The following is a 26,372-nucleotide window of genomic DNA, read 5'->3' as shown; positions in this document are numbered from 1 at the left end:
CAGAAAGAGAGAAAAGAGGAGAAAAGAGGAGAAAAGAGGAGAAAAGAGGAGAAAAGAGGGGAGCAGAGAAAGGAGTCTGGCATGCAGAGCAGAGGAACCTGAATTGGAGCGAGTAAACCTCCCGCTGGGACGACTCAAAAGTCTCTGATCCCACAAAACAACAAGTCCACACCAATTACTGCTCGGGCCCCGGGGCCAACGTCCCCTGAGGCTCCGCAGAGAGAGGAGGAGACGAGGAGACGAGGAGACGAGGAGACGAGGAGACGAGGAGACGAGGACTGAGACCAACAGGAGGAAAAACCCACAGTAGGTTTAAACCAGCACAGAAACCAGGTCTGCAGGGTCCAGGGGGGTCCCTGAGACCAGGAGACCCTCAGCACCCCGCTGTGAGAGAGTGTGTGTGTGTGTGTGTGTGTGGATTTCACTGTTTGCTTTTCTAACTGACCCGATAATCACACACACACACACACACACACACACACACACACACACACACAAACACACACACACACACACACACACAGACATGAGGAATCAAAGGTCCAGTGGCGGCCGGGGCCTGTAGCTCCTCCCCCTCGCTCTCAGGGAGCCGCTTTGATGAGTGTGTTAATGAACTCCTGACGGGACAGAGAGCACGCCACCATCACGCCACCATCACGCCTGACAGCAGCAGCCCAGCAGAGTGAGTGTGTGAGTGTGTGTGTGTGTGAGTGTGTGAAGGGCAGATATGAAGGATGCCCCTCGCTGAGCGGGGAGACCCCCCCCGTGTGGTTTTGGCGTGCAGAAAGTGATGTGAGGACAGATCCCCGTCTCCGCCTGTTATCAGAGCGCTCAGCACGCCACGGAGCGTCCTGGTCTGACAGGGGCCAGGGACAATGTGTGTGTGTGTGTTTGTGTGTGTGTGTGTGTGTGTGTGTGTGTGTATAAAACTTGAGGAGGACTTACTGTTGGTGGATCAGGAAGCCCAGAGGAAGTCAGGATCCAGACTGAGGGGGACCATTTGGCGGCGGGTCAGGGATCAAAGACGGGGTCTGACCTCGGCGCTCTGTGAGGACTTCACGCCAGAGCTGTGGACACACACATGGCAGAGTTCAGGGAGACTCACACACACCCCGACCCGACAGCTCAGACAGGAAGAGGACCCAGACCAGATCCTGGTCTGAGGATCTGATCCACTCAGAAACCACAGAGTCAGAGTGTGTGTGTGTGTGTGTGTAGAGTTAAGAGGAGTGTGTGAGGAGGTTTAAATCTAAATGTCTCTGTTCGTACATCGCCTGCTCTCTCTATAAACAACCCCTCCTCCTCCTCCTCCTCCTCCTCCTCAGTCTCCTCCAGCGCCTCCTGCGACCTGAGCGTCTTTTATGGAGCAGCCATTATTCAGAGGAGAAGAGGTGCGGGGCCCGACCATAAATTCCACCAAGTGGTCCTGGGTAAGGGGGGCGGGCCCAGGGATTGACTGCGTGCTCTGTGATTTTAGTCGTCGGAGGCGGCGGCGGCGTGCTGACCTTTGGAGCAGAGACAGACTCATTTGTTGGGCTGACGGGAGCTGCTCCCATAACTCAGGAGGAGGAGGAGGAGGAGGAGGAGGAGGCTGGGAGACGCTGAAGCTCCCACACCTGAGAGGAGACTCCTGCAGGTCCAGGTCCTCACAGGGGAACTTTAACCTGGGCTGGCTCCTGCAGCTCCTGAGGAGGAGGAGGAGGAGGAGGAAGAGGAGGAGCGCTCAGAGAGATTCATGGAGCTGCAGAAAAACTGGGATCAGGTTTTTAAGCTGCAGGATTCACATCTTCAGATGATCAGAGACAGAAAACACCCTGATTGTCCTGAGTGTGTGTGTGTGTGTGTGTGTGAGTGTGTGTGTGTGTGTGTGTGTGTGTGTGTGTGAGCAGCAAATGTTGAGTCTGACTAAAGATGACTTGTGAGGAAGGATCAGAGGCCTGCAGGCGTGAAAGAACGCCCTCATATATCACCTTTCTGTGAGTGTGTGTGTGAGTGTGTGTGTGTGTGAGTGTGTGTGTGTGTGTGTGTGTGTGTGTGTGTGCACAGATATGAACACCTGTGGAGGTGAATCCTCCCTCACAGGTCCAGCTGAGTCCTGCAGAGTCCAGCAGCTCTGAGGAGAAACCTCCAAAACCTGAGAGTTTGAGAGTCGCAGTCAGAGAAACTTCCTCTCCTCCTCCTCCTCCTCCTCCTCCTGCTCCTCCTGCTCCTCCTGCTCCTCCTGCTCCTCCTCCTCCTTCTCCTCCTCTCATCCCTGTTAACTCCTCTCTCTGTGCTCCTTACAGAAACCATGGAGACGTCTGCGTCCAGAGCTGCTGAGAAGAAGGACAAAATGGACGTGACCGGTTTCTCCGACCTCCCTAAGAAGCCCCCGCTGTCAGAGACACGAGGTAAGACCAGATCAGAGCGAGCGTCCGGCTGAGTCAGGGCCCAGCACGCCGTGTGTCAGGGCCCAGCACGCCGTACGGCGCCCAGCCGGGGGTCAAAGGGGGCCGGCCCCAGAGACGAGATCTCCATTTCAAAGAGGCGGCGCTCTCTGGAGCCGGAGCTGCTCTCAGGTCTGATCAGGAGTCAGCGCCGTCACCGGCGACTGCGTCTCTGACAGGAATCCTGAACACGCCGCTCTTTAAAGAGCATCAGTAATGCAGGGAGCGCCCTGACACGCAGGTGTGCTCGCCGTGGAGCAGCGTGCAGGAGCGTGGCACCGTTTGAGGCCGTAAACACTGACGAGCAGAGAACATGGCAGCAGAGAGGGGGGGCCAGGTGAGGGCCTGCTCGTGTTGTTGAACTAAATCCAGAGTAGCAGCCGTCGGCCCGCGCTGAGAGCGAGAATACGTGTTTAAAGATGTCAGAGAGCGGCTGATGAAAGGCGCCCGTAATGAGGCTCAAAGACCCTGATCTCACCTCCAGAGAAAGACAAACCGTCAGGGCCGACAGAGAGGAGCCCAGAGAGGAGGAGAGGAGGCGCGCTGCTCCACAGAGATGCAGAGTGACGGGCGGCTTTGAAATGGAAATTAAACGCCTGCTTTAGTGACATTTTGACTCATTAATGAAGGACCTGGTGGCCCGCCGTCAGAGCGCGGCGAGTGTTAATGGATGAGAGGGAACAAAGATGGAGGGGAGCTGTGGAGGGGAGCAGGAGCAGGAGCAGGAGCAGGAGCAGGAGCAGGGGCAGGAGCAGGGGCAGGAGCAGGAGCAGGAGCAGGAGCATGCTCCGTCCTGACAGAGCTCCACGTGTCACATGCATCACGCCGTAGCCCGTCCTGTAGCGCGGCGGCGTCCTCAGACGTCTCCGTGTTGTTCCCTGTCAGCGTTTGATCCAGGACCTCCTGAGCCGTCGAGCGGCGTCCTGAGCGTCCCTGAGCAGAGGTGAGGCGTGTTTAAGGTTGTCAGAGAAGGTGTGATGAAAGGCGGGGATAATGAGGTTAAAAGAGCGGCTCGTGCCTCCGGAGCGTTGGAGGGTGAGCGGCGGCGAGAGGACGAGGTGTCTGAGGGGCTGACACGCCGCGGTGACGGACACTTTGAAGTGGAAATGCAGCGGCTGATCCAGGGACAGCTGCAGACCTGATGGAGGATCCAGCTCAGAGTCTGCATGAGGGACAGGTCCCTCCAGAGGTCAAAGGTCAGGAGTGCTGTGATTCCTGCACAGGCTGAGAGGAGGAGGAGGAGGAGGAGGAGCAGGAGGAGGTGCCCTGAGCTGACCTGGACTCTCCCTTTAAATTCATGTGGTTTTTCTGGTATCAGCTGCTGGCCCGGCCTCGGATCAGGGCCCTGGGTAATGACTCTTCCTCCTATCAGCTCCGTGTTTTCAGCACGCCGCCGGCTCTGGTCTCCACCAATCAGATAGCAGCGCTCGGGTCCAGGCCTCAGAGCTGGAAGGCGGCGCTCGGCCTCTGAGTGGAGACAGAGCAATTACAGCCGGCAGTGACGAGCGTTAGTATTCCTGTTGGTGGCTCCTGATAAGTGCACGAGGAGGAGGAGGTGGAGGAGGAGGAGGAGGAGGAGGAGGAGGAGGAGGCCAGGTCCTTGAACCTGAAGCGTCTTCTTAAACACAGAGGAGGAGACGTTTCTGATGTACGGCGGCTGTGCGCCCTCTTTTATTGTCCCCGCGTTGTTTACCGCCGGCTGCAGGATTCCTGTCACCTAAGTCATGCCCACCTCTGAGCGTCGACGGCGCCCGTATAACAGCCCGCCCTGCTTTATGTCCCCGCCCGGCGTTATTTATTCAGAGCACTTTCCTCTCTATCAGAGCACAGGGCTAATGCCGAGTTTTAATATGTTATTTACACATAAAAACAAGCTATTTACAGCGCGCGGCGTGTGCAGCAGGAGGAAAATGAATGGGCCCCGGCGCCGCTCTCCGATCTGTTATATCACACTTTAACAATCTGGATTGCTAATAGAACCATTTATCATGGAGCGGTCATTTATTTCGCGGCGCGGCCCAGGTCTGGCTCCCAGAGGCCTATGGAAATGGGGTGCACGTATAATGAAGCTCAGTGTGAGTCACTTTGTTTAAAAAGTGGATCCGCCGCCTCCCGCTCAATTAGGATGGACCCAGGTGCTGCAGACGCTCCTATCTGAGCGCGCTCAGCCCGGCCCCCGTCTTCAGGCCGACCCTCCTGCAGATTAGGGTTTGGACTCTGCAGGAATAAAAAACCGCTCTGGCACGGTGACTCCTGGAGCCCTGGTTGGCGTTGTTTACCCAGAATGCTCGGCCTGGCGGAGCTGGGACTCTGCTGCCTGGTTAATAGATTCAAATGGGCGCCGATATTTCCTCTGACAGCACGCATCTGTCTGCCTCCACGCCGAGCCCCGGCGCTCAGATTTACGCCGTCTCAGGGCCCTTTATGATCCCAGCGCCGCCGTAATAACTGAGGGTATTTAGAGAGGAAATATTGGAGAGCAGAGCCAGAAAGAGACAGAATCCAGCCGCCGTTATTGATGGATGTGTCGGCGCCCTCTGAGGAGTTAAGGAGGCGCATTACGCTGAAAATTCACCTTTTCTTATATCAATTCAAATCCAGAGACATTTCTTTAAGGCTGCAGCAAATCGCATTTCAGCCAGAGCGGATAAATTTGGAGTTATTGCCTTTTCAAAAATCCATCTGCTCCTTTTTTCTTTCTCAGGCGGTTCAGGAAAGACATGACCGCCAAGCTGGATCCTGATTGGTCCAGAGCTCAGGCCTGACAGCGGGTCATCCCGGGCTTTAACCAGCGGGAGCTCAGGATCACCTTTTACACAAAGTCTGAAAAGTTTCTCCTCAGGGAGGAGCACAAGGAGGAGTGTTCACCTGTGTGACGACCACCTCCTGATGAGGAGGTCATCAGTGCTGCAGGAGTCTGTGGGCTGTGTTTCCTTCTCTCCTCTCCTCTTGTTTCCTCTCCTCTTCCCTTGTTTCCTTTTCTTCTCCTCTTGTTTCCTTTTCCTCTCTTCTTGTTTCCTATTCCTCTCTTCCTTTTCCTCCCCTCTTGTTTCCTCTCCTCTCCTCTCCTCTCCTCTCCTCTCCTCTCGTCTCCTCTCATTTCCTCTCCTCTCCTCTCCTCTCCTCTCCTCTCCTCTCCTCTCCTCTCCTCTCCTCTCCTCTCCTCTCATCTCGTTTCCTCTCCTCTCCTCTCCTCTCCTCTCCTCTCCTCTCGTTTCCTCTCCTCTCCTCTCCTCTCCTCTCGTTTCCTCTCCTCTCCTCTCCTCTCCTCTCCTCTCCTCCTCTCCTCTCCTCTCCTCTTCTCTCCTCTCCTCCTCTCCTCTCCTCTCCTCTCCTCTCCTCTCCTCTCCTCTCCTCTCCTCTCCTCTCCTCTCCTCTCCTCTCCTCCTCTCCTCTCCTCTCCTCCTCTCCTCTCCTCTCCTCGCCTCGCCTCTCCTCTCCTCTCCTCTCCTCTCCTCTCCTCCTCCCTCAGTCAGGGGGGTAAACTAGGCCAGAGGAGGTGGGGGCTGTTAATGCTTTGATTAACTGGCGTTGGAGGTTTCCTGACATACATCTTCCTGAGAGTGAGTTTGTCAGCCGAGCGGGAGATTGATGTGGCGCTCAGAGCCCCGCCCCCCTCGCTGCTCGCCGCTCGGGTCTTTCTGCTGAGGCTGGATGGTCCACGGGGACCCAGCCTAAGTACTTAGCGCCACCTAGTCTGCTCCAGGCACAGGGTGGGGGGGAGACCTAGCAGTCACTGATTGGACAGGAAAAAACTCAGAACCAGAACGATCCAGACTGGAGCTCTGAGGCCGTCTGTGGATCCTCAGCGTCTGCGCCGTGCACACTGTGATTTTAGATTTTAGAGAGGCGTGTTGACGAAGAGGACACACGCCTTTATCTGCACGCCAGAGCGGGATCAGCTGACAGGAAGTAATTGATGGAGGCGGGATGTAAACCCCCCTTAAAGGAGACGAGCTGCAGCGAGCGCTCAGGGGGTCAGAGAGCGGCTGGCAGAGAGAAATGTGACTGAGGGAGACTCAGCATACACACACACACACACACACACACACACACACACACACACACACACACACACACACACACACACACACACACACACACACACACACACACACACACACACACACACACACACACACACACAGATCTGGGCTGATGGGGAGTTGTGCACACACACATCTCTGTAAACATTTAGCTTGATGACTTTCCAAGACGCCTCTGGTCCCGTTTCATCTGAGGTTTCAGCGCTCTGAGGGCCCCGCTCTGAGGGCCCCGCTCTGAGGGCCCCGCTCTGAGGGCCCCGCTCTGAGGGCCCGTCACACTGCATGTTCTCCTCTTACAGTCGTTGTGTTTACAGAGCAGAGCTGGTGAAAGGAGAAAGAAACACACGTGTTTGTGGGCCTCAGTTGCTCCTCACTCGTTAGCTGTCGGGCTCAGACGAGTCCATTAGGAGACTCGTAAAAACATGGCCTAGATATTCCAGATGCAGAGGGATCCAGCAGGCTGTTAAAGCAAAGCCTGGGAATACACTCACAGAGAGCCCCTCACACACACACACACACACACACACACACACACACACACACACACGCGCAGCATGGGTTTCATGCTGATAAAGAGCCTGAAGTTGAGGAAAACACACGTGGAGGAGGAGAAACTCAGACCGTGACCTCTCTGACTCTCTCCTCTGGGCTCTTCAGGGTCAGAGACAGGAAGCTCTGCACAAACCAGATCCTCAGAGACCTGAAGTTTACCCAGACTGGTCCAGGACCAGCAGTGTGTGTGGTGTGTGTGTGTGTGTGTGTGTGTGTGTGTGTGGACACACTGACTCACAGCCTCAGCAGCTTAATTCCATGTTATTGCAAACTTAATGTGTTTTCAGTGGGTGAGGCCGAACGCGCTCCAGCTGACACAGTGTGAGGTAGTGACAGGTCTGCAGCCTCCGCCCTCGCTCTCACGGCGCTCACAGCTGCAGCACGCCGCGCTCACAGTGAAACCAGGAGAGGCATGCTAATTGCCCTGTAAGTATCACAGAAAGCAGCTGGAGATTAGCAATAAGAGCTAATTAGCCGGTGTAGAGGAGAAATCAAAGCTCACACGTGAGGATAAACACACGTCTGCTGTTTGTCTGCTGTTTGTCTGCTGTTATAAATCCTTTATGAAGCTGCAGCGCCGCGCTCTGTGGGATCACTGCAGCTTTTAACACTTCGCTCACGTCTGCGGGGCCAGGGGCCCCCCCCCCCGCTAAGAGTCTGTAAACATGAGCCGCTGTGTGCTCAGCGCTGAGGAGAGTTTTCCATCATTAACTCTGAGCTCGGTGTGAGAGAGGGCTGAGGCTTCAGAGGAGAGCGTGATGATCCAAACACGCCACAGAGTTATTGATCAGCTTGCTGGGATGATGGAGGAAGACATGAGCGTGTGTGTGTGTGTGTGTGAGTGTGTGTGTGTGTGTGTGTGTGTGAGGGGTGCTGTGTGATCATGGAGGACTCAGTCGTCTCCTCCTGCAGCGGCAGCAGGAAGCAGGACTCTGATGTGGGTGTAACGACACGTTTCTGCTGGCAGGGAAACTCATCACAGCTGACAGCCCGTCTGCAGGGCCTCGTAGAGACAACACGCCGTAAACACGAGCCGGGGACACGACCAGCGCCCTCAGCAGGGGGCCTCCTGCCCACACACACCCAGCAGGGCCCCCTCCTCTTCTCCTCGGTCTCATTTAGCAGATCTGATGAAGCAGCCAGCGCCGAGCATGGATCTGAAGCCGGGTCAGAGCCGGTGCTGCAGAGACCGGCTCTGAAGGAGGCTCATGGCTCTCCCAGACTAATGTCCTCCTCGTGTGCTTTGTCTCGCAGGAGATAATGATCCTCCAAAGCAGGCCAGGCAGGGACTGGAACAAGGTCAGGAGGTATGCAGATGATGCTGCGTCTCCTCCTCCAGAGAGTCAGAGGAGGAGTCAGAGGGATGATGCTCTGTGCTCAGCATCAGGACCAGAGACCGCTTCATCTTAAAGTTCACTTCAGTCCAGAGAAGGAGACTCTGAGCCCCCTGAAGACCTGGTTCTGAGGTTCCTGCTCCCCTCAGGCTGGGATCCAGCTCCAGGTCTCTCTCTGAGCCTCTCCCTGTGCCTCTCTCTGAGCCGGTGTTTACAGAGAGCTCAAACACAGCCGCCGCCTGTTAATGGGACAGTTTGTGTAACGTGTCATGGCGGTGGCGAGGCAGAGACGGCGGTGGACAGAGACGTCCAAACAAATCAGAGAGCAGGTCTAGTAATTTTCAGCTCTACGTGATGAGAAGGAGAGGCGTAATTCCCCTCCTGGGTCTGACGCTCAGAGGAGCCATGAGAGGCTGGATCCAGGTCTGATCTGACCCTTCATGAGACCACAGAGACACATCAGAGGGGTCTGAGACGGGCTGGTGTGTGTGTGTGTGTGTGGTGTGTGTGTGTGTGTGTGTGTGTGTGTGTGTGTGTGTGTGTGTGTGTGTGTGTGTGGGGGGGGGGGGGGGCAGTGGGAAAGTGTTCATCAGGATTAGAAAGTCAATTCCCTCCAGCTTTGTCTCTTTCTCCTCCTTTGTCTCCTCCTGAGCCGTCTCCCAAACGCCTCCTTTTGACACGGAGAGGAGCAGCTTTGTTGGGCGGAGGTCAGTTTGAAGTGTGTGGAGGCCGGGGGTCAGAGGTCAGAGGTCGCGCTGGTCAGCGCTGTGAGCTGTAAGGTTTTACTCTCAGCAGGAGCTTCACCCTGTGGAGAGGTTTCCTGCAGCCTGAGCCTCTCTGCTGAGTGTGTGTGAGTGTGTGTGTGAGTGTGTGTGAGTGTGTGTGAGTGTGTGTGTGTGTGGAGTGGGGAAGTTGTTGAGGCTCTGCTCTCCGTCACGCTCGGCAGCAGAGTGTCAAACAAACGAGTGGCGGTGAGACGGAGCCAGGGGAGCAGCCGGGTCAGGAAATAGACTCGTCCTGCTTCAGCAGATCGTCTGAGCGCAGCCGACCGCGTCTCCACACAGAGCGCGCCCAGTGCTGACGCCACAGCACCACACTGATCTATTCTGAGGGATGGAGGTCTGTGCGTCGGGGTGAGCGGCGTGAAGCAGCCTCCACCTGCGCTGCATCCATCAGCAGCAGCGGCGGTGGAGAGGAGCAGCATCGCTCAGAGGACTCCCCGGCGCTTCCTGTCCTCTGAGCAGAGTCTGATCCTGCAGAGGCCTCCACCTCATTAAGACTCCACAACAAGACCCAGGAACTGGGTCCCTGGTTCATTTATGGCCCGCTGGAGCTGCTGCAGCAGCCGGGGCCAGGCGTAGTCCCAGGCGCCCCCCTGGCGAGGGTGGCGGCGGGGTAATATGGATGTTACCTGGGAGCACGGTGACAGCCCCAGCAGAGCCTCTTTAATTCATTGTGTTTTAATTATCGCTCTCGTTCAGCAGCTCGCTGCTCTTCCTGCGGCGGGCGGCGACAGCCCGCCTCTATCAGCGGCCGGCCGTGAGGATAATAAACCTGAGCTTTCAGGTAATTACTTAATCTGGACAAACCTGTGTGTTAAGCAGTGCTATTAAGCCAGGGGGCGATAAATCAGCCGTGCTCTGGAGGTGGCTCATTACTCCACGCTGTAATCACTCTCTGAGCCCTCGCCGTCTTTAAGGAGCTAAACCGCACAAACAGCATGCTAACAACATGCAGCACGGCGCAGGGCGGCGTGGAGCGGCGTGGAGCGGCGTGCAGAGGAGGCCTGCAGCACCTCGCCGCCTGCAGGACGAGCTGAGGCCTTCAGGCTGGACGTGCTCAGTCTGTAAAGTTTGTGTAACTCCGTCAGAGTTTGGAGCGGGGTTTGTGCAGCACACGGCGTGCAGGACGCTGACTTTGAGAAAGTGCAGCGGCCCTCTGCAGCGGCCCTCTGCAGCGTCTCCACGCGCTGAAACAAATGTGATCAAGCAGAGACTAATAGATGCTGGAGCCTGAGCGGGGCCACGCCGAGCTGCACGGCGGCGGCGTGTGCGCCCAGGGGGGATCGGGGCTCGGTGAATCAGGTAAACGCGCCTCTTGAACTCTCTGGAGCGCTCGCCTTTTGTTCTTCCTGTGGCGGCAGAACAATGGAGCTGTCCGGGTGATGGAATAAGCCTGCCCGGTCAATCCCCGGGCCAGGACGGCGCCCCCCAGAGGGAAACCTCAGCCTGGATGGAGGGAGGACTGGCTGGACCCCTGACAGGCTGACGGGCTGGACAGGTCCTCTGACTCTGCACAAAGACTTCCTGTTCCTGCAGAGACGACAGGACGCTCACACTGCTCCTCCTGACAGAGGAGGAGCTCAGAGGAGGATCCACAGACTCCTTCCTCCCTCGTCACGCCTCGCTGACCCAGATTGAGCTGGTCTTTGTTCCCCCCTCCTCCCCCTCCTCCCCCTGACCCCTCTTAATAATTCACCCCCAACTGTTATGAATGCTGCATTAACTCGAGCCTCAGCTCACTCACACACACACACACACACACACAACACACACACACACACACACACACACACACACACACACACACACACACACACACACACACAAACAACTAAAGGAACTAAATCAGGAACTAAATCAGGAACCAGCTCCAGATCCAGGACTTTAGCTCAGTGTGGCTGAGGAGCTGCAGAGACCAGGAAACGGTCTTTAAACAGGAGCAGGGGCTGAGGGGGCCGGCCCGGTCCCCCTGGTCCCCTCGGGGTCTGGCTGCCATTGTTCAGGCCCATGGTGGAGTAAAGAGAGCTATTTCTGTGGGCGCGTCGGGGACCCGGGCTGTCTGTGGGCCTGTCGGCGCGCAGAGTGAGAGGGATGGACCTGGAATGCTGACTCACTCAGGTCCCGGCCCCCAGGAGCCCAAAGAGGCCCCGTTATCCCTCCCCTGGCTCTGCCCTGAGCAGATAATGATCCGTGGCCCTGACCCCTTCGCTCTGAAATCCCAGGTCACCCTAAGAGATCCCCTCCAGAGGGACCGAGTGTGTGGTGTGTGTGTGAGAGAGTGTGTGTGACTGGAAGAATTTTAATGCGGTCCAGAGATCAGCTGGTTCACCTCTCTCCTGTGCTCCTCGCTGCAGCAGCTCAGGGACCAAAGACCAGAGACCGGGTCTAATTACCAGAACTGGACCATGTGTGTGTGTGTGTGTGACACTAACTGTGTGATGAGTTCTTACCTGGCAGCTCGGCCAATCAGAGATGAGGAACACAGCGTCTGCTCTGTCCAGACCTGCAGACAAAACACAAAGACAGACTGAGACTACGGGAACAAGACCTCAGAAATCAAGACCTCAAAACCCCAAGACCCTGAAACCCCAAGACCTCAAAACCCTAAGACCTCAAAACCCTAAGACCTCAAAACCCTAAGACCTGACAGAATAAGATCTCAGGGAGCAGCTGGTCCAGACGAGTCACAGGGTCTAGCTGTGTGTTTACAGACCTGATCCATCAGACTGGATCAGGTCTGAGCAGACTGGATCTTGCTGGATCCGGGCTGTGGGACGGGCTGGAGGAGCCTCTCCCTGAGCTGTCAGAGCCGCTCTGAGTCCGGTTTCTGCAGCTTCCCTCCTCACAGTCCATCAGCCGGTCTAGTTCAAAGAGGGTCTAGCTGCAGGTCTTTGTCCAAAGCCCGGTTGGAAAGCTTTTATGTTGAAGATGTAGGCTTTCTGCGGACCACTTTGATTATTTATTTATCCCCCTGCTCTTGTGTGATAGTGCCAATATTTTACAGGAGACGTCGGCTCGCGCTGAAACTCTTCGCGCTGAAAGTCTTCGTGCTGAACTCTCCTTTCTGTATCCAGCTCCTTTGAAATCTCTGGTTTTGAACTTTGTGTCTCCTTCTCTCTCCTGCAGCCCCCCACCACCTCTTCCCCTCCTTCCACACGCCCATCCCCATCGACATGCGCCATCATGAAGGACGGTACCACTACGAGCCCCACGCGCTGCACGCCATGCACGGGTAAGAGCTGCTTTCCTCTGAGCTGTTGATCTGCAGGGCTGGGCGGGTGTCACAGAGTCCGAGGGGGGGCGTCTGGAGATCCCCCTGATGTGGATCTCCACTTCACATGCTGTTACTGCTCCTCTCCTCCTCTCCTCCTCTCTCACTCTGGAGGATTTGCTTTGGAGTGCATGTTAGCGGGCGCTGATGAGAGCTGAGCGTTCGCCAAGTTCAATATCAAAAGCAGATGACAACATGCTGACTTCCAAAGTGAATAATCAATGCTGCCTCTAAATTTCCCCTCTGCAGCCCTTGTTTCCAGTACAGTTTGATTATGTGGGCAGGCGCTGCTCTTTGGGCTCCAGCTGTCTGGGGATCAAACGCTCTGATGGTTTCAGAAGTCGACTCTGAGTCTGAAGTTAGAGCCGTCCAGAAACCTCTGAGCGAGGCGGGGGAAGCTCTGCTCTGTTTGCTCTGATTTACTCTGTGTTTCTCTGAGTTTCTCTGTGTTTCTCTGAGTGGATGTGTATCTCCTGGACGAGCTTTCCTGCACAGCGACCCTCTCCTCCTCGTCACGCTGATAAATAAAAAGGTGGAGGACTGACTCTGCCTCGGTCAGAGCTCTGGGATCAATCTGCAGCTAGCTCCATTAGCACGGCTCCATCACCGGTGACAGAAAGCATCCAGCCCTCTTTATTTTCATTAATGGCTTGTTGTGCAGCTAATCTGTGTGCTGCAGGCCGCCTGGCCTCCAGCTAACGCTGTAATTAAACTCTCAGAGAGTAGAGGTCACAGCGCGGGCTGCGGGAGCTGCCGCCGTGCTGGGGGTGAGCTGCTGTGGGGCTCAATAACACACGCTGTCCATTTGTTTTCCTGAGGGGGGGCAGAGATTAGAAAAAACTACAGGATCCAGGAGTCAGAGAGAGTCTCTGTGGCTCCTGCTGGACTCCAAAGTGAGTCTGTGACGGAGGAAAAACTGTGGTCAGGACCAAAAGTCAGCAGCATCCTCCAACAGCACTCTCACATGTAAATTCTGCGATTTGATGGTGATGCATACTTCGCGCCTGGCGGCAGCAGGGCCATTCATCACGGCGGCGGGGAGAGCGCAGCGTGGAGGAGGGGAGCGGGGGCGGCTGTCCGCGGACTCGGCCACCTTGATTAATGTGATTTGATCTTGACAGTGGACCCCTAATTCATCAAGACCTTGATCTAGCTGTCGCTCCCCCCTGCCTGTGCCAAATTCACCTAATTACAGGAACATTGCGCAGCAAATTAAGTGCGGTGTCATTGGCGGCCTGGTGCGGCACTTTGTTATCCGGCGGTGGCAGCGTGTCAGGGGTCCCCTCCCTGAGTGTCTAACATGACACGTGTGCGCTCAGCCCTTCATCATTGTTTGCATACGGCCTAATGAGAGGACGGCTCGCCGCGTCAGCCTGTCATCCTGCAGACGCCGCGGAGACGCCGTGGAGACGCCGTGGATGCTGGGTCTCCTCCTGACCACGCCGTCAGGTGATTTGGCGGTATGAGGATGTGTAGGTGTGACAGACCAATGAGGAGAGCTCCTTCTCTCAGAGTTGGAAGTCTGGAGCTCAGTCAGCTGCTCTCAGACCCTCAGGTCTCAGGATCAGGTCTGCCCCCCGTCCCTGGACCGGTCTCTCAGAGTGGTTATGGTAACAGTAAATCTAAGCTTCCTGCTCGGATCAAACTTCAGGAGGAGACGGTGGAGTGAGTGTGTGAGGAGGAAGTTATTTACAGCACCCTGCTCCCTGTGTGTACGAGTGTGTGTGTGTGTGTGTGTGTGTGTGTGTGAGTGTGTGTGTGTGTGTGTATCTGGGTCATTTCTCCCTCTGCAGCAGGAGGAAGATGTTCAGGGTGCTGTGGGTACGGCGTGGGGTGGGTGGAGGTGTGGGTGGGGGTGTTGCCTGCTCAGTTGGAGGCGTCTGCTTCAGCCGACTCATAAACCAACAGTGGGAGTTTATTCAGCCGACGCTGGACGGCGTGATTTATCTAAATCAGAGCGCTCCCCGAGGCCGACACGGAGACGAGAGTCACTGTCACACTGTAATTCATCTCTGGTGTCAGCGCACACACGCACACACACACACACACACACACACACACACACACACACACAAACAGAGACGCTAACTGTTGTGCTGCAGGTGAGGAAGAGGAGCGTCTCTGTTTCAATCGTCTCAAACTGAAGCGTGGACGTTTCCTGACACGTTTCCTCCTCTGAACCAGGTCTTAGACCAGGTCTTAGACCAGGTCCTGGAGCTGATCCTCCTTCTCCTGTCACACACATGACTAAGTCGTGGCGTCCTGCCCCTCGTTAACGCTCTGACATCACCTCAGTCTGCCTGGAGGTGTGAGACAAGACGCCCATGATGTTAGCATCAGCCAGGTGTGTTTCTCTGAGCCCAGGTGAGCTTTACAGATCAGAGGGAGGGGGGGCAGCAGAGGGACCTGGTCCTGTGAGGATCTGAGACCAGAGTCTTTGTTCCAGGATGACAAAAGGAGACGTCAGAGAAACCACACGAGGAGGAGGAGGAGGAGGAGGAGGAGGAGGACAGAGAGACACACACACACACACACACTCCACCCTGATCTCACCCCTCTCCTCTCAGACCTGGATCTGGATCTGAGCCTGACATGATCTCACTCCTGGATGTGTGTGAGGCTCAGTGATGATGATGATGATGATGATGATGATGATGATGATGATGATGATGATGATGATCACCCCTCTTGTCTCTCTCAGCCCTGCAGGTCTGACCGGCAGCCCCGTCATCTCTGACATCTCCCTGATCCGCCTCTCGCCTGCTGCCGTGGCGACCGGGGACTCTCCGTTCAGCCCGCCCCACCCCTACGTCAGCCCCCACATGGAGCACTACCTGCGCTCGGTGCACGGCAGCCCCACCCTCTCCATGATCTCTGCAGCGCGAGGACTGAGCCCCGCAGAGCGTGAGTCCACATCAGGTCAGACCGTGAAACTCTGAGACTTCCTGAGGACGAGTCTGTGAGGTCAGAGAGAAAAACCTGGTCCTGGAAAATACTTCAGGCCCCAGAGTTAGCAGGACGTGATGACAGCTCTTTGCTCAGCGCCAATTACACTAACAGACAGGAGCAGGGCGGGGGGGCAGGGGGCGGGGCATAAATCTTCTTTACAGTCTGTCAGCTGCTACGTGGCCAAGCTTCAAAGACGAGGAGGAGGAGGAGGAGGAGGAGGAGGAGGAGGAGGAGGAGGAGGAGGGCCTCAGATCTGGATAGAGCTGAGTCTTAGAGGACAGGGACCAGGTAGATGGATTTAGGTTTAGTCTGGCCCCAGGTGACCCTCCTCTTCCTCCCAGCTGGAGCTCCACCTCCTCTTCCTCTCGTGTTTTACTGTAACAGGAGGAGTCTCTCCTCACCTCCCTCTCTGTGTCTCCCCCTCACAGTGACCCACGAGCACCTGAAGGAGCGGGGTCTGTTTGGTCTCCCTCCTCCTCCCCCCGGGGCCAGTCCAGCAGAGTACTACCACCTGATGGCGAGCCACCGCAGCCCCTACAGCGAGCTGCTCATGCAGGGGGCCGGGGCCGGGGCCGGGGCCCACCTGTCTGACTACATCACCCCCATGGACGGTGAGTAGGTATGGTTCAGGTCTGACTGAGACCAGGACGGGGTGCTGGGTCAGAGAGCAGCTCTGGCTCTGATGAAGTCCCATGAGGCCTTGCAGCTCAGGTGGATGATGAAACAGAGATCAGAGCAGAGGGAATGAATAAAAAACCTGAAAATCCATTTTTTATGTCAGACCACTTCAAACAGGAGCCGGGCCCTCAGGTCTGGACCCTGTGCTGCTCAGAGTCCTCCTCCTGGTCCTGAGCCAGCACGTGAGGTCACAGCAGGTCTATGTACAGGACGCTGGCTCTCTGGACCCTAAAGGGGGTCAGGTCTGTGAGGAGACAGACTGATGGTCAGAACAGCAGGGGGTCTGAGCGCTGAGCAGACGCTGAAGCAAACTGAGCGCGCTCAGACCCTCACAGGAAGAGCTCCTCCTGCAGCAGACTGACTGCAGGTCTCTGGGTTCAGGTCTGTAGTCTGTGCAGGTAAACTCTCACCTACAGGGTCTGACAGAGTCCTGAAAGAGGAGGGGGGCACCTTAAACTGGCCTGTCTCTGCATTAGTCCTGAAACAGGCGGCGAGCCGTGAGACTCCTCCCCCCAGAGCCTCAGACAGAGACCACATCCCTCTCTATTCCCAGACCTTTCCCAGAAGCCTCAGCGGCGTTTGAACCTGCAACCCTCTGACTCCACACACACACACACACACACACACACACACACACACACACACACACACACACACACACACACACACACACACACACACACACACACTCACTCTCCTGCTGATATAAATCACGGTGGAGGAGGGAGGGGCTGATGTGGCGAGCTGGTCGAGCGGGGCTTTTCCATTGGTCCATTTATCAGGAGGAGGCACATTAATAAAGACGTCTCCCCAGAGGAGGAGAGGAGGAGAGGAGGAGAGGAGGGGGGGGTGGATACGGCGTTACCGACCTGCCGCCATCACCCAGAACAACGAAACACACCTGATCCTCCGGACCCGCCCCCTCAGCCCCGTCAGCCTGAGGTCAGCTCGCCTCAAACGCCTCAAACGCCTCAAACGCCACGTCCCGTCTCTCAGAGTTTAGACTCCTCCCTCGCCGCCCGTCTGGATTAACATCTGGCGCTGGGATCGATCGCGGCGCTCTGATGCGTTTCCTCTCAGGTGAAATCAATGCTCAGTAAATTGGCCTCATTAAACATCGCCGAGCACCACGCCAACGCTACGCCGCGTGTGATGTTTATCTGAGGTAATTACAGGGATTACTGTGCAGGGATTGATTAGTCATGTCTGAATGTTAATGAGGGGGGGCTGGTGGGTCTGGGTCTGGGTCTCTGCTGCTGCTCAGACCCTAAAGAGACCACCTGTCCTCCTCAGTGTCCAGGTTCTCCAGCCCCAGGCTGACGCCGCGCCTGAGCAGGAAGCGGGCTCTGTCCATCTCGCCGCTGTCGGACGCCAGCATCGACCTGCAGACCATGATCCGCACCTCGCCCAACTCGCTGGTCGCTTACATCAACAACTCGCGCTCCAGCTCGGCGGCCAGCAGCTCGTACGGTCACCTGTCGGTGGGCGGGCTCAGGTAACTCACCTGTGTGTGTGCTCCTCCTGCTTCCTCTCACCGTGATGTGTGTGTGTGTTAACTCAGTGTGTGTGTGTGTGTGTGTGTGTGTCCCGCAGCCCGTCCTTCCCCTTCCCTCACCCCATCAACCCCGTGGCCTACCAGCAGCTCCTGTCCCAGCAGAGAGGCCTCAGCGCCTTTGGCCACACCCCTCCTCTCATCCAGGCTCCGCCCTCCTTCTCCAGCCGCCAGCCGGGCCTCGGCCTGTCCTCCCTGCCCGCCACGGTCCACAGCGGCGAGCTGAGCTGTAAGGTAAGAGGACACCCAGAGTCAGACCCTCAGAGTCCAGATTCAGTCTCAGACCGTCTGTGTTTGGGTCTGACTGAACCATCCCTCTGTCCCCAGAACCACGGAGGAGACCCGGCCGTCAGCAGCACCGTGGACCCCATGATCACCAAGAGGTCAAAGGTCAAGACAGAAGGGGAGGGGCTGAGGCTGACGCCGCCGAGCTCTCCGGTACGAAAACGTGGAGCGTTGATCTTTGCTCTGACAGGAAGTGGAGGATTTTAACTCCGCCCACGGCCCCTCAGTGACCCTCTGTTAGAGACAGATCCAGAAAAACTCCCCATGATAAGAGCTGAGCATGCTCACACACACACACACACACACACACACACACACACACACACACACACACACACACACACACACACACACACACACACACACACGCCCAGAGTCCCCGGCCGCTGTAAACTGTGCCACAGCACTTCGTTTCCATGAAATATTGGCCGGCTTATTGTCATCTGGAGCCTTTTTCTCTCTTTTGACAAATTTGCGGCTTCTCTCCGATCGCGCGGCAGCTTTGGGTTTGATGCATGGGGACGGCGGAGCGCGCAGGCGTCTTGGGGCCACCAGAATTGATGAAGATAGCGTGCTGCGTGGGGCAGAGACAAACATGCTGCAGTCAGCACGTTTGGAGTGTGTGTGTGTGTGTGTGTGTGAGTGTGTGTGCTGGGGGAGCACACAGTACGGGACAAACTAAGTGTCAGTTTCTGGCTTTAAGCGTCTTTGTGGGGACGGTGTGTGTGTGTGTGTGTGTGTGTGTGTGTGTTTAGTCTGAGCTTTCAGGGTCTGAGACTTTGGTGAAGTGGATCCTGAGTGTGTTCAGAGCGATGAGATGATTCTGCCTGATTAAAGAGGGAGCTGTAAACACAGTGTGTGTGTGTGTGTGTGTGTATGTGTGTGTGTGTGTGTGTGTGTGTGTGTGTGTGTGTGTGTGTGTGTGTGTGTGTGTACAGTGTGATCTGTAATTGAGTGTCTCTGTGTTCCCGTCAGCTCAAACAGCTGATTAGGCTAAACTCTTCCACATGTCTAAAGAAAACACACACACACACACACACACGGAGCGGTGTTAGTGGGTCAGTGCAGACAGTCAGGGATGTTTCTGTGTTACTCTGATTTTCCTGATGTGTGTGTGTGTGTGTGTGTGTGTGTATCAGAACCGTGGGGTCAGCTCGTTGGACCTGAAGGAGGACGCGGAGCGTGACGAGTGTAAGCAGGAGCCAGAGAGCGTCTACGAGACCAACTGTCACTGGGAGGGCTGCAGCAAGGAGTACGACACACAGGAGCAGCTGGTCCATGTGAGTGTGACACACACACACACACACACACACACACACACACACACACACACTGAAAACACTCGTCAGTCGTCAGGTTTTCTGGATGAAATCTGTGACTCAGGACGACCCAAACACACCCTGAAGAGGAAGTGATCACTGCAAAAACTGAACTCTGATTATTTTCAACATGTCTCCTTTCACGTTATTTAAAAACCAAAATAAAGTCTGAATTGTTGAAAACACATAAAAAATAATCTGCAAATCAGGTTAAATTTTTTTTTTGAAATTATAAAAATGTCTTAAAGAAATAAACTTTTCTCTGACGTGTTGTTGAGTAATTCAGGCGTCATTTACTCTTTGAATCAGTGGGAATAAAACCAGTTTCTCAGACTAAATCTAAAAAGACTTTTTGACAGAAAATAAAACAAAAACACTTGATAAGAGTCGAGGTTTCTGCAGGAGAAAGGCTCTGCTGCATTCCTCACCTCCAGCGAGGCGAGGAGAGGAAGGAGGAGAGGAAGGAGGAGAGGAAGGAGGAGAGGAAGGAGGAGAGGAAGGAGGAGAGGAAGGAGGAGCGGGGTGAGGGATTAGCGTTACAGCTGCCATGTGTAACATCTTTAAGGGTTTCATCATCATCACCTAGACCCTGTTCCTGTAAAACCATGAGTCAATCAGAGCAGAGAGAAGCAGCTTCCTCTGAACTCCTCTCTGCTCCTCTCTGCTCCTCTCTGCTCCTCTCAGTCTGTCCCTGATTTGAAGGAGAAGCCGTTTCCTCTGAGTCCAGCAGGTCTCTGGTTTCTCCCGATGAGATGAAGACGAGCAGTTAATTAGAGCAGCAGCGTCCTCAGAGACGCTCGCTGATAAAAACACAACATGAGAGCCTCTTAGTGGACAGCTCATCCCTCTGTGTGTGTGTGTGTGTGTGTGTGTGTGTGTGTGTGTGTGTGTGTGTGTGTGTGTGTGTGTCCCACAGCACATCAATAATGACCACATCCACGGAGAGAAGAAGGAGTTTGTGTGCCGCTGGGAGGAGTGTTTGCGGGAGCAGAAGCCCTTCAAAGCTCAGTACATGCTGGTGGTTCACATGCGCCGACACACGGGGGAGAAACCACACAAGTGCACGGTGGGTAACGGATGGCCCCGGCGCCCCCGCAGGCCCCAGAGGGCCGCTGCTCGCTTTCTCTAAACACCCACAACCACTCAGGTTTCTGCACACGCTCTCTAGAGCCTGGAGCCAGGAAGTGGTTAAACTCAGCGTGTCTCTGTCTCTCTGCAGTTCGAGGGCTGCTCCAAAGCTTACTCCCGTCTGGAGAACCTGAAAACTCACCTGCGCTCACACACCGGGGAGAAACCCTACGTCTGCGAGCACGAGGGCTGCAACAAAGCCTTCTCCAACGCCTCGGACCGAGCCAAACACCAGAACCGGACCCACTCCAACGAGGTACACACACAGCAAGACCCACACCTGTTAGTTCACCTCTAGTCCTGGCTCAGAGAGACCTGGACTCAGTCCTCTACGGGAGCCTGCAGGGACATTTCTCTGTACAGGTGGAAACAACCGTCTGTTGTTCCTGCAGCGCTCCGGTGTGTGTGTGAGTGTGTGTGTGTGTGTGAGTAAATAACAAGGTGTAGACATAATGAGCACGACGGGCACGGTGCAGAGAGACAAATCAACTCCCCTCACACACACACACACACACACACACACACACACACTCCTCCCAGGGCTGAGCGGGACCACCTGCAGGCGATGAATAGAAAATGAAACCTGGCAGCGTTTCAGAAACACACACTGCTTAATGCATCAGGGAGGAAACACCGTCAATGAAACAACACACACACACACACACACACACACACACACACACACACACACACACACACACACACACTGATAGAGGTATAAATACTGCTATAACTGATGCAGAGCCTGTGTGTGTGTGTGTGTGTGTGTGTGTCTAACCTGTCCCCCTGGGCGTCTACAGAAACCCTACGTGTGTAAGATCCCGGGCTGCACCAAGCGCTACACCGACCCCAGCTCCCTGAGGAAGCACGTGAAGACGGTGCACGGCCCCGAGGCCCACGTCACCAAGAAACAACGCAGCGACCTGCTGCCCAGGCCGCCGCCCCCCAGGGAGAACGGCGAGAACGAGGTGGGACACAGAGACAAAGTCCAGAGGGAGGACAAGATGTCAGACAACAGCTCCCCCAGAGGTGTGGACGAGTACCTGCAGGTCAAATCCATCAAGACGGAGAACTCCGTGGTAAGACCAGGTCTTTGACAGAGACTGAGACTAACAGAGCACAGCGCCCCCCCTAACCGCTCTCTGACCCTGTTCTCACCCCCCCCTGCTTTCTGACCCCGCTGAGGACAGACCTTACTGAGGTGAGCTCAGATTTAACCCCTCCTTTAACCATTTAACCATCCGTCTCCATCTTTCATACCAGCTCAGAGCTTCAGTCAGAGATCCACTTCCTGTTTCACTGTAACGTGTGCATGTGATCAGAGACACACACACACACACACACACACACACACACACACGCGTGTCAGAGAGCTGCAGATGATAAAAGCCGCTCCAGGATGAATATTCAAACAGTGGGAATTGGAGCGGTGCTGTGAGCAAACAGAGCCACCTCTCACGCTGTGACGCCGACAGCTCCTCGCCGCAGATAAATGAGTCTGAGAGGAAACCAGGCTGGACAGAAACACGGCGCTGATTGTTCTGAGGGGGGAACAGGAGCGCTCATGGACTGCTCAGTAAAATAAAAACACATCAGATCTTCACACCTTTCACCTCTCTGCAGACTCTAACGCCTGACGAGCGCCTGACGAACGCGGCGGCGCCTCGTCCTCCGTCAGAGCTGCTCTCAGCCAGAGAAACATCTTGTGAATACTGGCCTGGCTCAGGCTCAAGCTGCCTTTCATCCTGCACATTTCTAATTCACAGACAGACTAAGACAGTCTGTAATCTGTGCTGCACTCCCCCATCCTCCCCCTCCTCCCCCATCCTCCCCCTCCTCCCCCTCCTCCCCCCTCCTCCCCCATCACAAAAAACACTCATTATTTACCATTAGGCCGGGGGAGGATTAAAGATTCAGAGTGGACTGTTCTCTGCGTTCACCGCTGCTCCACTTTTGTTCTGCAGAGAAAAAATGTTTTTAGGACAAACACTCCACTTTCTGCTGCTCCTCTCACCCTCTCCTCCTCCTCCTCCTCCTCCTCCTCCTCCTCCTCCTCCTCCTCCTCCTCCTCCTCACAGATGTATCAGTCCAGCCCTGGCGGTCAGTCATCATGTAGCAGCGAACCATCACCACTTGGCAGCGCCACCAACCATGACAGTGGAGTAGAGATGGCGGCGCTGAGCGGGGGGAGCCTGGGGGACCTGACCCACCTGGACGAGCTGCCCTTCATCCAGTCCCTGAGCTCCGCCCGCTCCACCCGCTCCACCGCGGGGGTGGAGGTGTTGGGTCTCCACTTTCCGCAGCAGTCAGGCAGCAGCCGGCGCCTGGAGGACCTGAAGAAGGAGACGCTGAGGACGGTGAGGGACTCGTGTCGATGGGCCAGCATCCCAGCATCCCCGGCTGTCGGCACCAAGCTCCCGCACATCCCAGCTAACGGTGAGCCGAGTCAGAGCGCCGAGTCAGAGCGCCGAGTCAGAGCGCCGAGTCAGAGCGCCGAGTCAGAGCGCCGAGTCAGAGCGCCGAGTCAGAGCGCCGAGTCAGAGCGCCGCGCCGCGCCGAGTCCAGTTCATGTTCCTCATGTGTCTCATCCTGCTGTGTCTGTCCCCTCAGGGTCCCTCCTGGAGGATCCAGGTAGAGGAGGCGGTCCGGGGTCCTTCCCTGGTCCCAGCTGTGGTGGTCTGAGGTCTAACCCGACCCTGTGGGGGGACCTCTGGGAGCGCAGAGCCAGCACCTCCAGCTCCCTGAGCTCAGCGTTCACTCTGAGCCGCCGCTCCTCGGGCATCTCGCCGTGCTCCTCCAGCCGGCGCTCCAGCCAGGCCTCGCAGTGCGGCGCCAACCGGCCCAGCATCATCAGCTCCGCCGACTCCTACGACCCCATCTCTGCCGACATGTCGCGGCGCTCCAGCCAGGCCAGCCAGGGCGGAGGAGGAGCAGGAGGCTGCAGAGGAGGAGGAGGCGCACCCAGCCCCCTCAGCCTCACCCCCGCCCAGCACTATCACCTCAAGGCCAAGTACGCCGCCGCCACGGGAGGAGCGCCGCCCTCACCTCTTCCATACACGGACCACATGTGTCAGAAGACCAGCACAGTCCTGAACAGGGACTCCCAGGATCCCTCCAGAACCAGGACACCTCCGCGGCTCTACAGGAACTACATCTCCCAGAGCCTGATGCCCCACGAGGCCCCGACCAGCGCCCCCCGCCGCGCCAGTGACCCCGTGAGGCGAGACAGTGACCCCGTGAGGCGAGCAGATCATCTCAGACACACACACATGCAGCGCCACAACAGCGTGGGCGCCCTGAGCGTTAGGCCACGCCCCCCTCCGGCTGCCGGTCTCCATCGGTCCCATCAGGAGCGCCTGCTCTCTGATGTGAGCCCGCACCGCCACGCCTACAGCCTGAGACCCCCCCGCCTGTCAGAGAGCGTCGCCATGGAGACGACAACAGGAGACATCCTCAAGGAAGACCTGACGCTGCCCGCCCTCAGCGCCGACACACACGGCTCATGGTCAGCCAATCAGAGCGGCTCTGCGGGACGCGCTGACCTCCATCAGCAGCCGCCCTACCAGAGGACCAACCTGCACCATCCGGACTCAGCCGGGTCCAGCAGGAGTCCAGGACTGGTCCCCCATTCACCAACAGACACTCAGACCAGGGTCTGGAGTCAGACCCAGGTCAGGGGGAACCTGGCTGTCCTCCAGCAGAACCAGAACTTTGGATCCTACCACAGCAGCACCTGCTCCACTCAGCAGGTCCTGGGTTTCCTGGACCCCACCAGGCCGGGTCCTGGAGCAGCATCAGACTGTTTCCAGCAGCTGAGCTGTCAGTCCAGGTTCAGGGATGTCCCCAGTCCCCCCAACAGACGCTGTCAGGTCTCAGCGGCGCCCCCTGTTCTCAGCCCTGGATGCAAACAGGAGCCGGTCCACATGGACTCTGCTGACCTGGACTTTCCTGAGTACCAGCCTGTGCAGGTCAAGACTGAGGACTGTGCTGGATCCATCAGGATTCCAGATCAGCAAAACTGTATCCTCCAGCCAAGACCCCCGACAGAACCAAAACCCCTGCTCAGACCCCCTCCAGGTCCAGAGGGGGTTCAGCAAACCAGGAGCTGCAGTCATGGCGGTCTGGATCTTCCTGAGGTCTCTGGTCAGAGGGTTTCTGGACTCCAGTTCAGCAGGGACCCTGATGACGTCATGTACTACACGGGGCAGATCCAGCTGTTCCAGTCCACGGGGGACCTGGATCATCATGGTCCCCCCATGGTGACTGTCCCTCCCTTTGAAAACAAAACCATGTCCTGTGGTCTGGGGGACAGGGCAGAGAGTCCAGCAGTTCTGGACCAGGCCCAGATAGACTTTGACAGCATCCTGGAGGACGGGGATCACTCCAGCCTCATGTCTGGAGCCCTGAGTCCAGGTCTGGTCCAGAGCTTGTCCCAGAACTCATCCCGCCTGACCACGCCCAGGAACTCGGTCACGTTAGCGTCCGTGGCGGCGGGGACGGGGAACATGGCGATCGGGGACATGAGCTCGATGCTGAGCGCGCTGTCCGAGGAGAGCCGGTTCCTCAGCCTGATGTCTTAGGGGGACCCTCAGAGACCTGGACTGGACTGACCCCTCTGACTGAGGCTCTGACTTTCAAAGCCATACGGGTACAGTTTGGACTTAAACAGGGACCAGCAGGGCGGTCTGAGGGGGGATCAGGTCTACAGTGAGGAGGTCTACAAAGTGCCTGGCTCAGCCTGAACCTGCTGGGGGCTCACGAGGTCCCAGACCAGCCCCCTTAACTGTTCTACAACATGACTGAGTCCACATTCAGACCCTGAGTGAGCCCAGACCTGACCCCCTGCAGGGGGGACTGTGAGAGAGGTCCATCAGAGACCGGATCATAGAGACTGGTTCTGGTTTTTATCTGTCTGAGCTCCGTCAGCTCCTGATGACTGTAAATATGTTTGTACATTTTTATTAAACACTGAACTCAGACTGGTTTCTGTGTGTGTGTGTGTGTGTGTGTGTGTGTGTGTGTGTGTGTGTGTGTGTGTGTGTGTGTGTGTGTGTGTGTCTGTGTGTGTGTGTGTGTGTGTGTGTGTGTGTGTGTGTGTGTGTGTGTGTGTGTGTGTTTCTCTCATACAGATGTTTAACAAACACAAAGAGTAAACTGTCAGAGGTACTGAGACCGTCCTCCCTGTCTCTGGTCTGTCTCTGGTCTGTCTCTGGTCTGTCTCTGGTCTGTCTCTGGTCTGTCTCTGGTCTGTCCCTGAACTGTCTCTGGTCTGTCTAGTCTGTCTCTGGTCTGTCCCTGGTCTCTGGTCTGTCTCTGGTCTCTCTGGTCTCTCTGGTCTCTCTGGTCTCTCTGGTCTCTCTTGTCTGTCTCTGGTCTCTCTGGTCTCTCAGGTCTCTCTGGTCTCTCAGGTCTCTCTGGTCTCTCTTGTCTGTCTCTGGTCTGTCTCTGGTCTCTGGTCTCTCCCTGGTCTGTCTCTGGTCTCTCTGGTCTCTGGTCTGTCTCTCTGGTCTCTCTGGTCTCTGGTCTGTCTCTTTGGTCTCTGGTCTGTCTCTGGTCTCTGGTCTCTCTCTGGTCTGTCTCTGGTCTGTCTCTGGTCTCTGGTCTCTCCCTGGTCTGTCTCTGGTCTCTCTGGTCTCTGGTCTGTCTCTTTGGTCTCTGGTCTGTCTCTCTGGTCTCTCTGGTCTGTCTCTGGTCTCTGGTCTCTCCCTGGTCTCTCAGGTCTCTCTGGTCTCTGGTCTCTCTTGTCTGTCTCTGGTCTGTCTCTGGTCTCTGGTCTCTCCCTGGTCTCTCAGGTCTCTCAGGTCTCTCTGGTCTCTCTGGTCTCTCTGGTCTCTCTCTGGTCTCTCTGGTCTCTCTGGTCTCTGGTCTGTCTCTGGTCTCTCAGGTCTCTCTGGTCTCTGGTCTCTCAGGTGTCTCTGGGTTTTGGACCCGTCTCCAGCTGGTGTTGACGGTTTCTTGAATAATTCAGGGTCAGAACTTTCCTCTTTGAAGCTCTGTATTTGCCGACTCTGCACTTTGCTGGAGCGTCTCCAGCTGAAAGTCGGACGGAG

General features: G+C 56.3%; 1 protein-coding gene across 1 annotated transcript; it reads left to right on the top strand.

Annotated features, from left to right (window-relative positions):
• Positions 1–2,290: 2,290 nt before the first annotated feature.
• On the top strand, positions 2,291–24,965 carry LOC141785708 (zinc finger protein GLI2-like). Its single transcript, XM_074664146.1, has 13 exons — positions 2,291–2,390; positions 12,267–12,372; positions 15,113–15,315; positions 15,789–15,971; positions 17,332–17,533; positions 17,632–17,824; positions 17,918–18,028; positions 19,015–19,155; positions 20,111–20,260; positions 20,414–20,578; positions 21,123–21,401; positions 22,401–22,758; positions 22,933–24,965. The coding sequence occupies exons 1-13, from the start codon at positions 2,291–2,293 to the stop codon at positions 24,900–24,902; spliced, it is 4,161 nt and encodes a 1,386-aa protein (XP_074520247.1). The 3' UTR covers positions 24,903–24,965.
• The last annotated feature ends 1,407 nt before the right edge of the window (positions 24,966–26,372 follow it).

This window comes from Halichoeres trimaculatus, unplaced genomic scaffold, assembly GCF_033239565.1.
Source record: "Halichoeres trimaculatus isolate MK-OKI-2021-1 unplaced genomic scaffold, fHalTri1.1 fHalTri1_scaffold_24, whole genome shotgun sequence".
In the NCBI taxonomy this organism is placed as follows: domain Eukaryota; kingdom Metazoa; phylum Chordata; class Actinopteri; order Labriformes; family Labridae; genus Halichoeres; species Halichoeres trimaculatus.
This window is presented reverse-complemented; position numbering and strand designations above follow the sequence as displayed.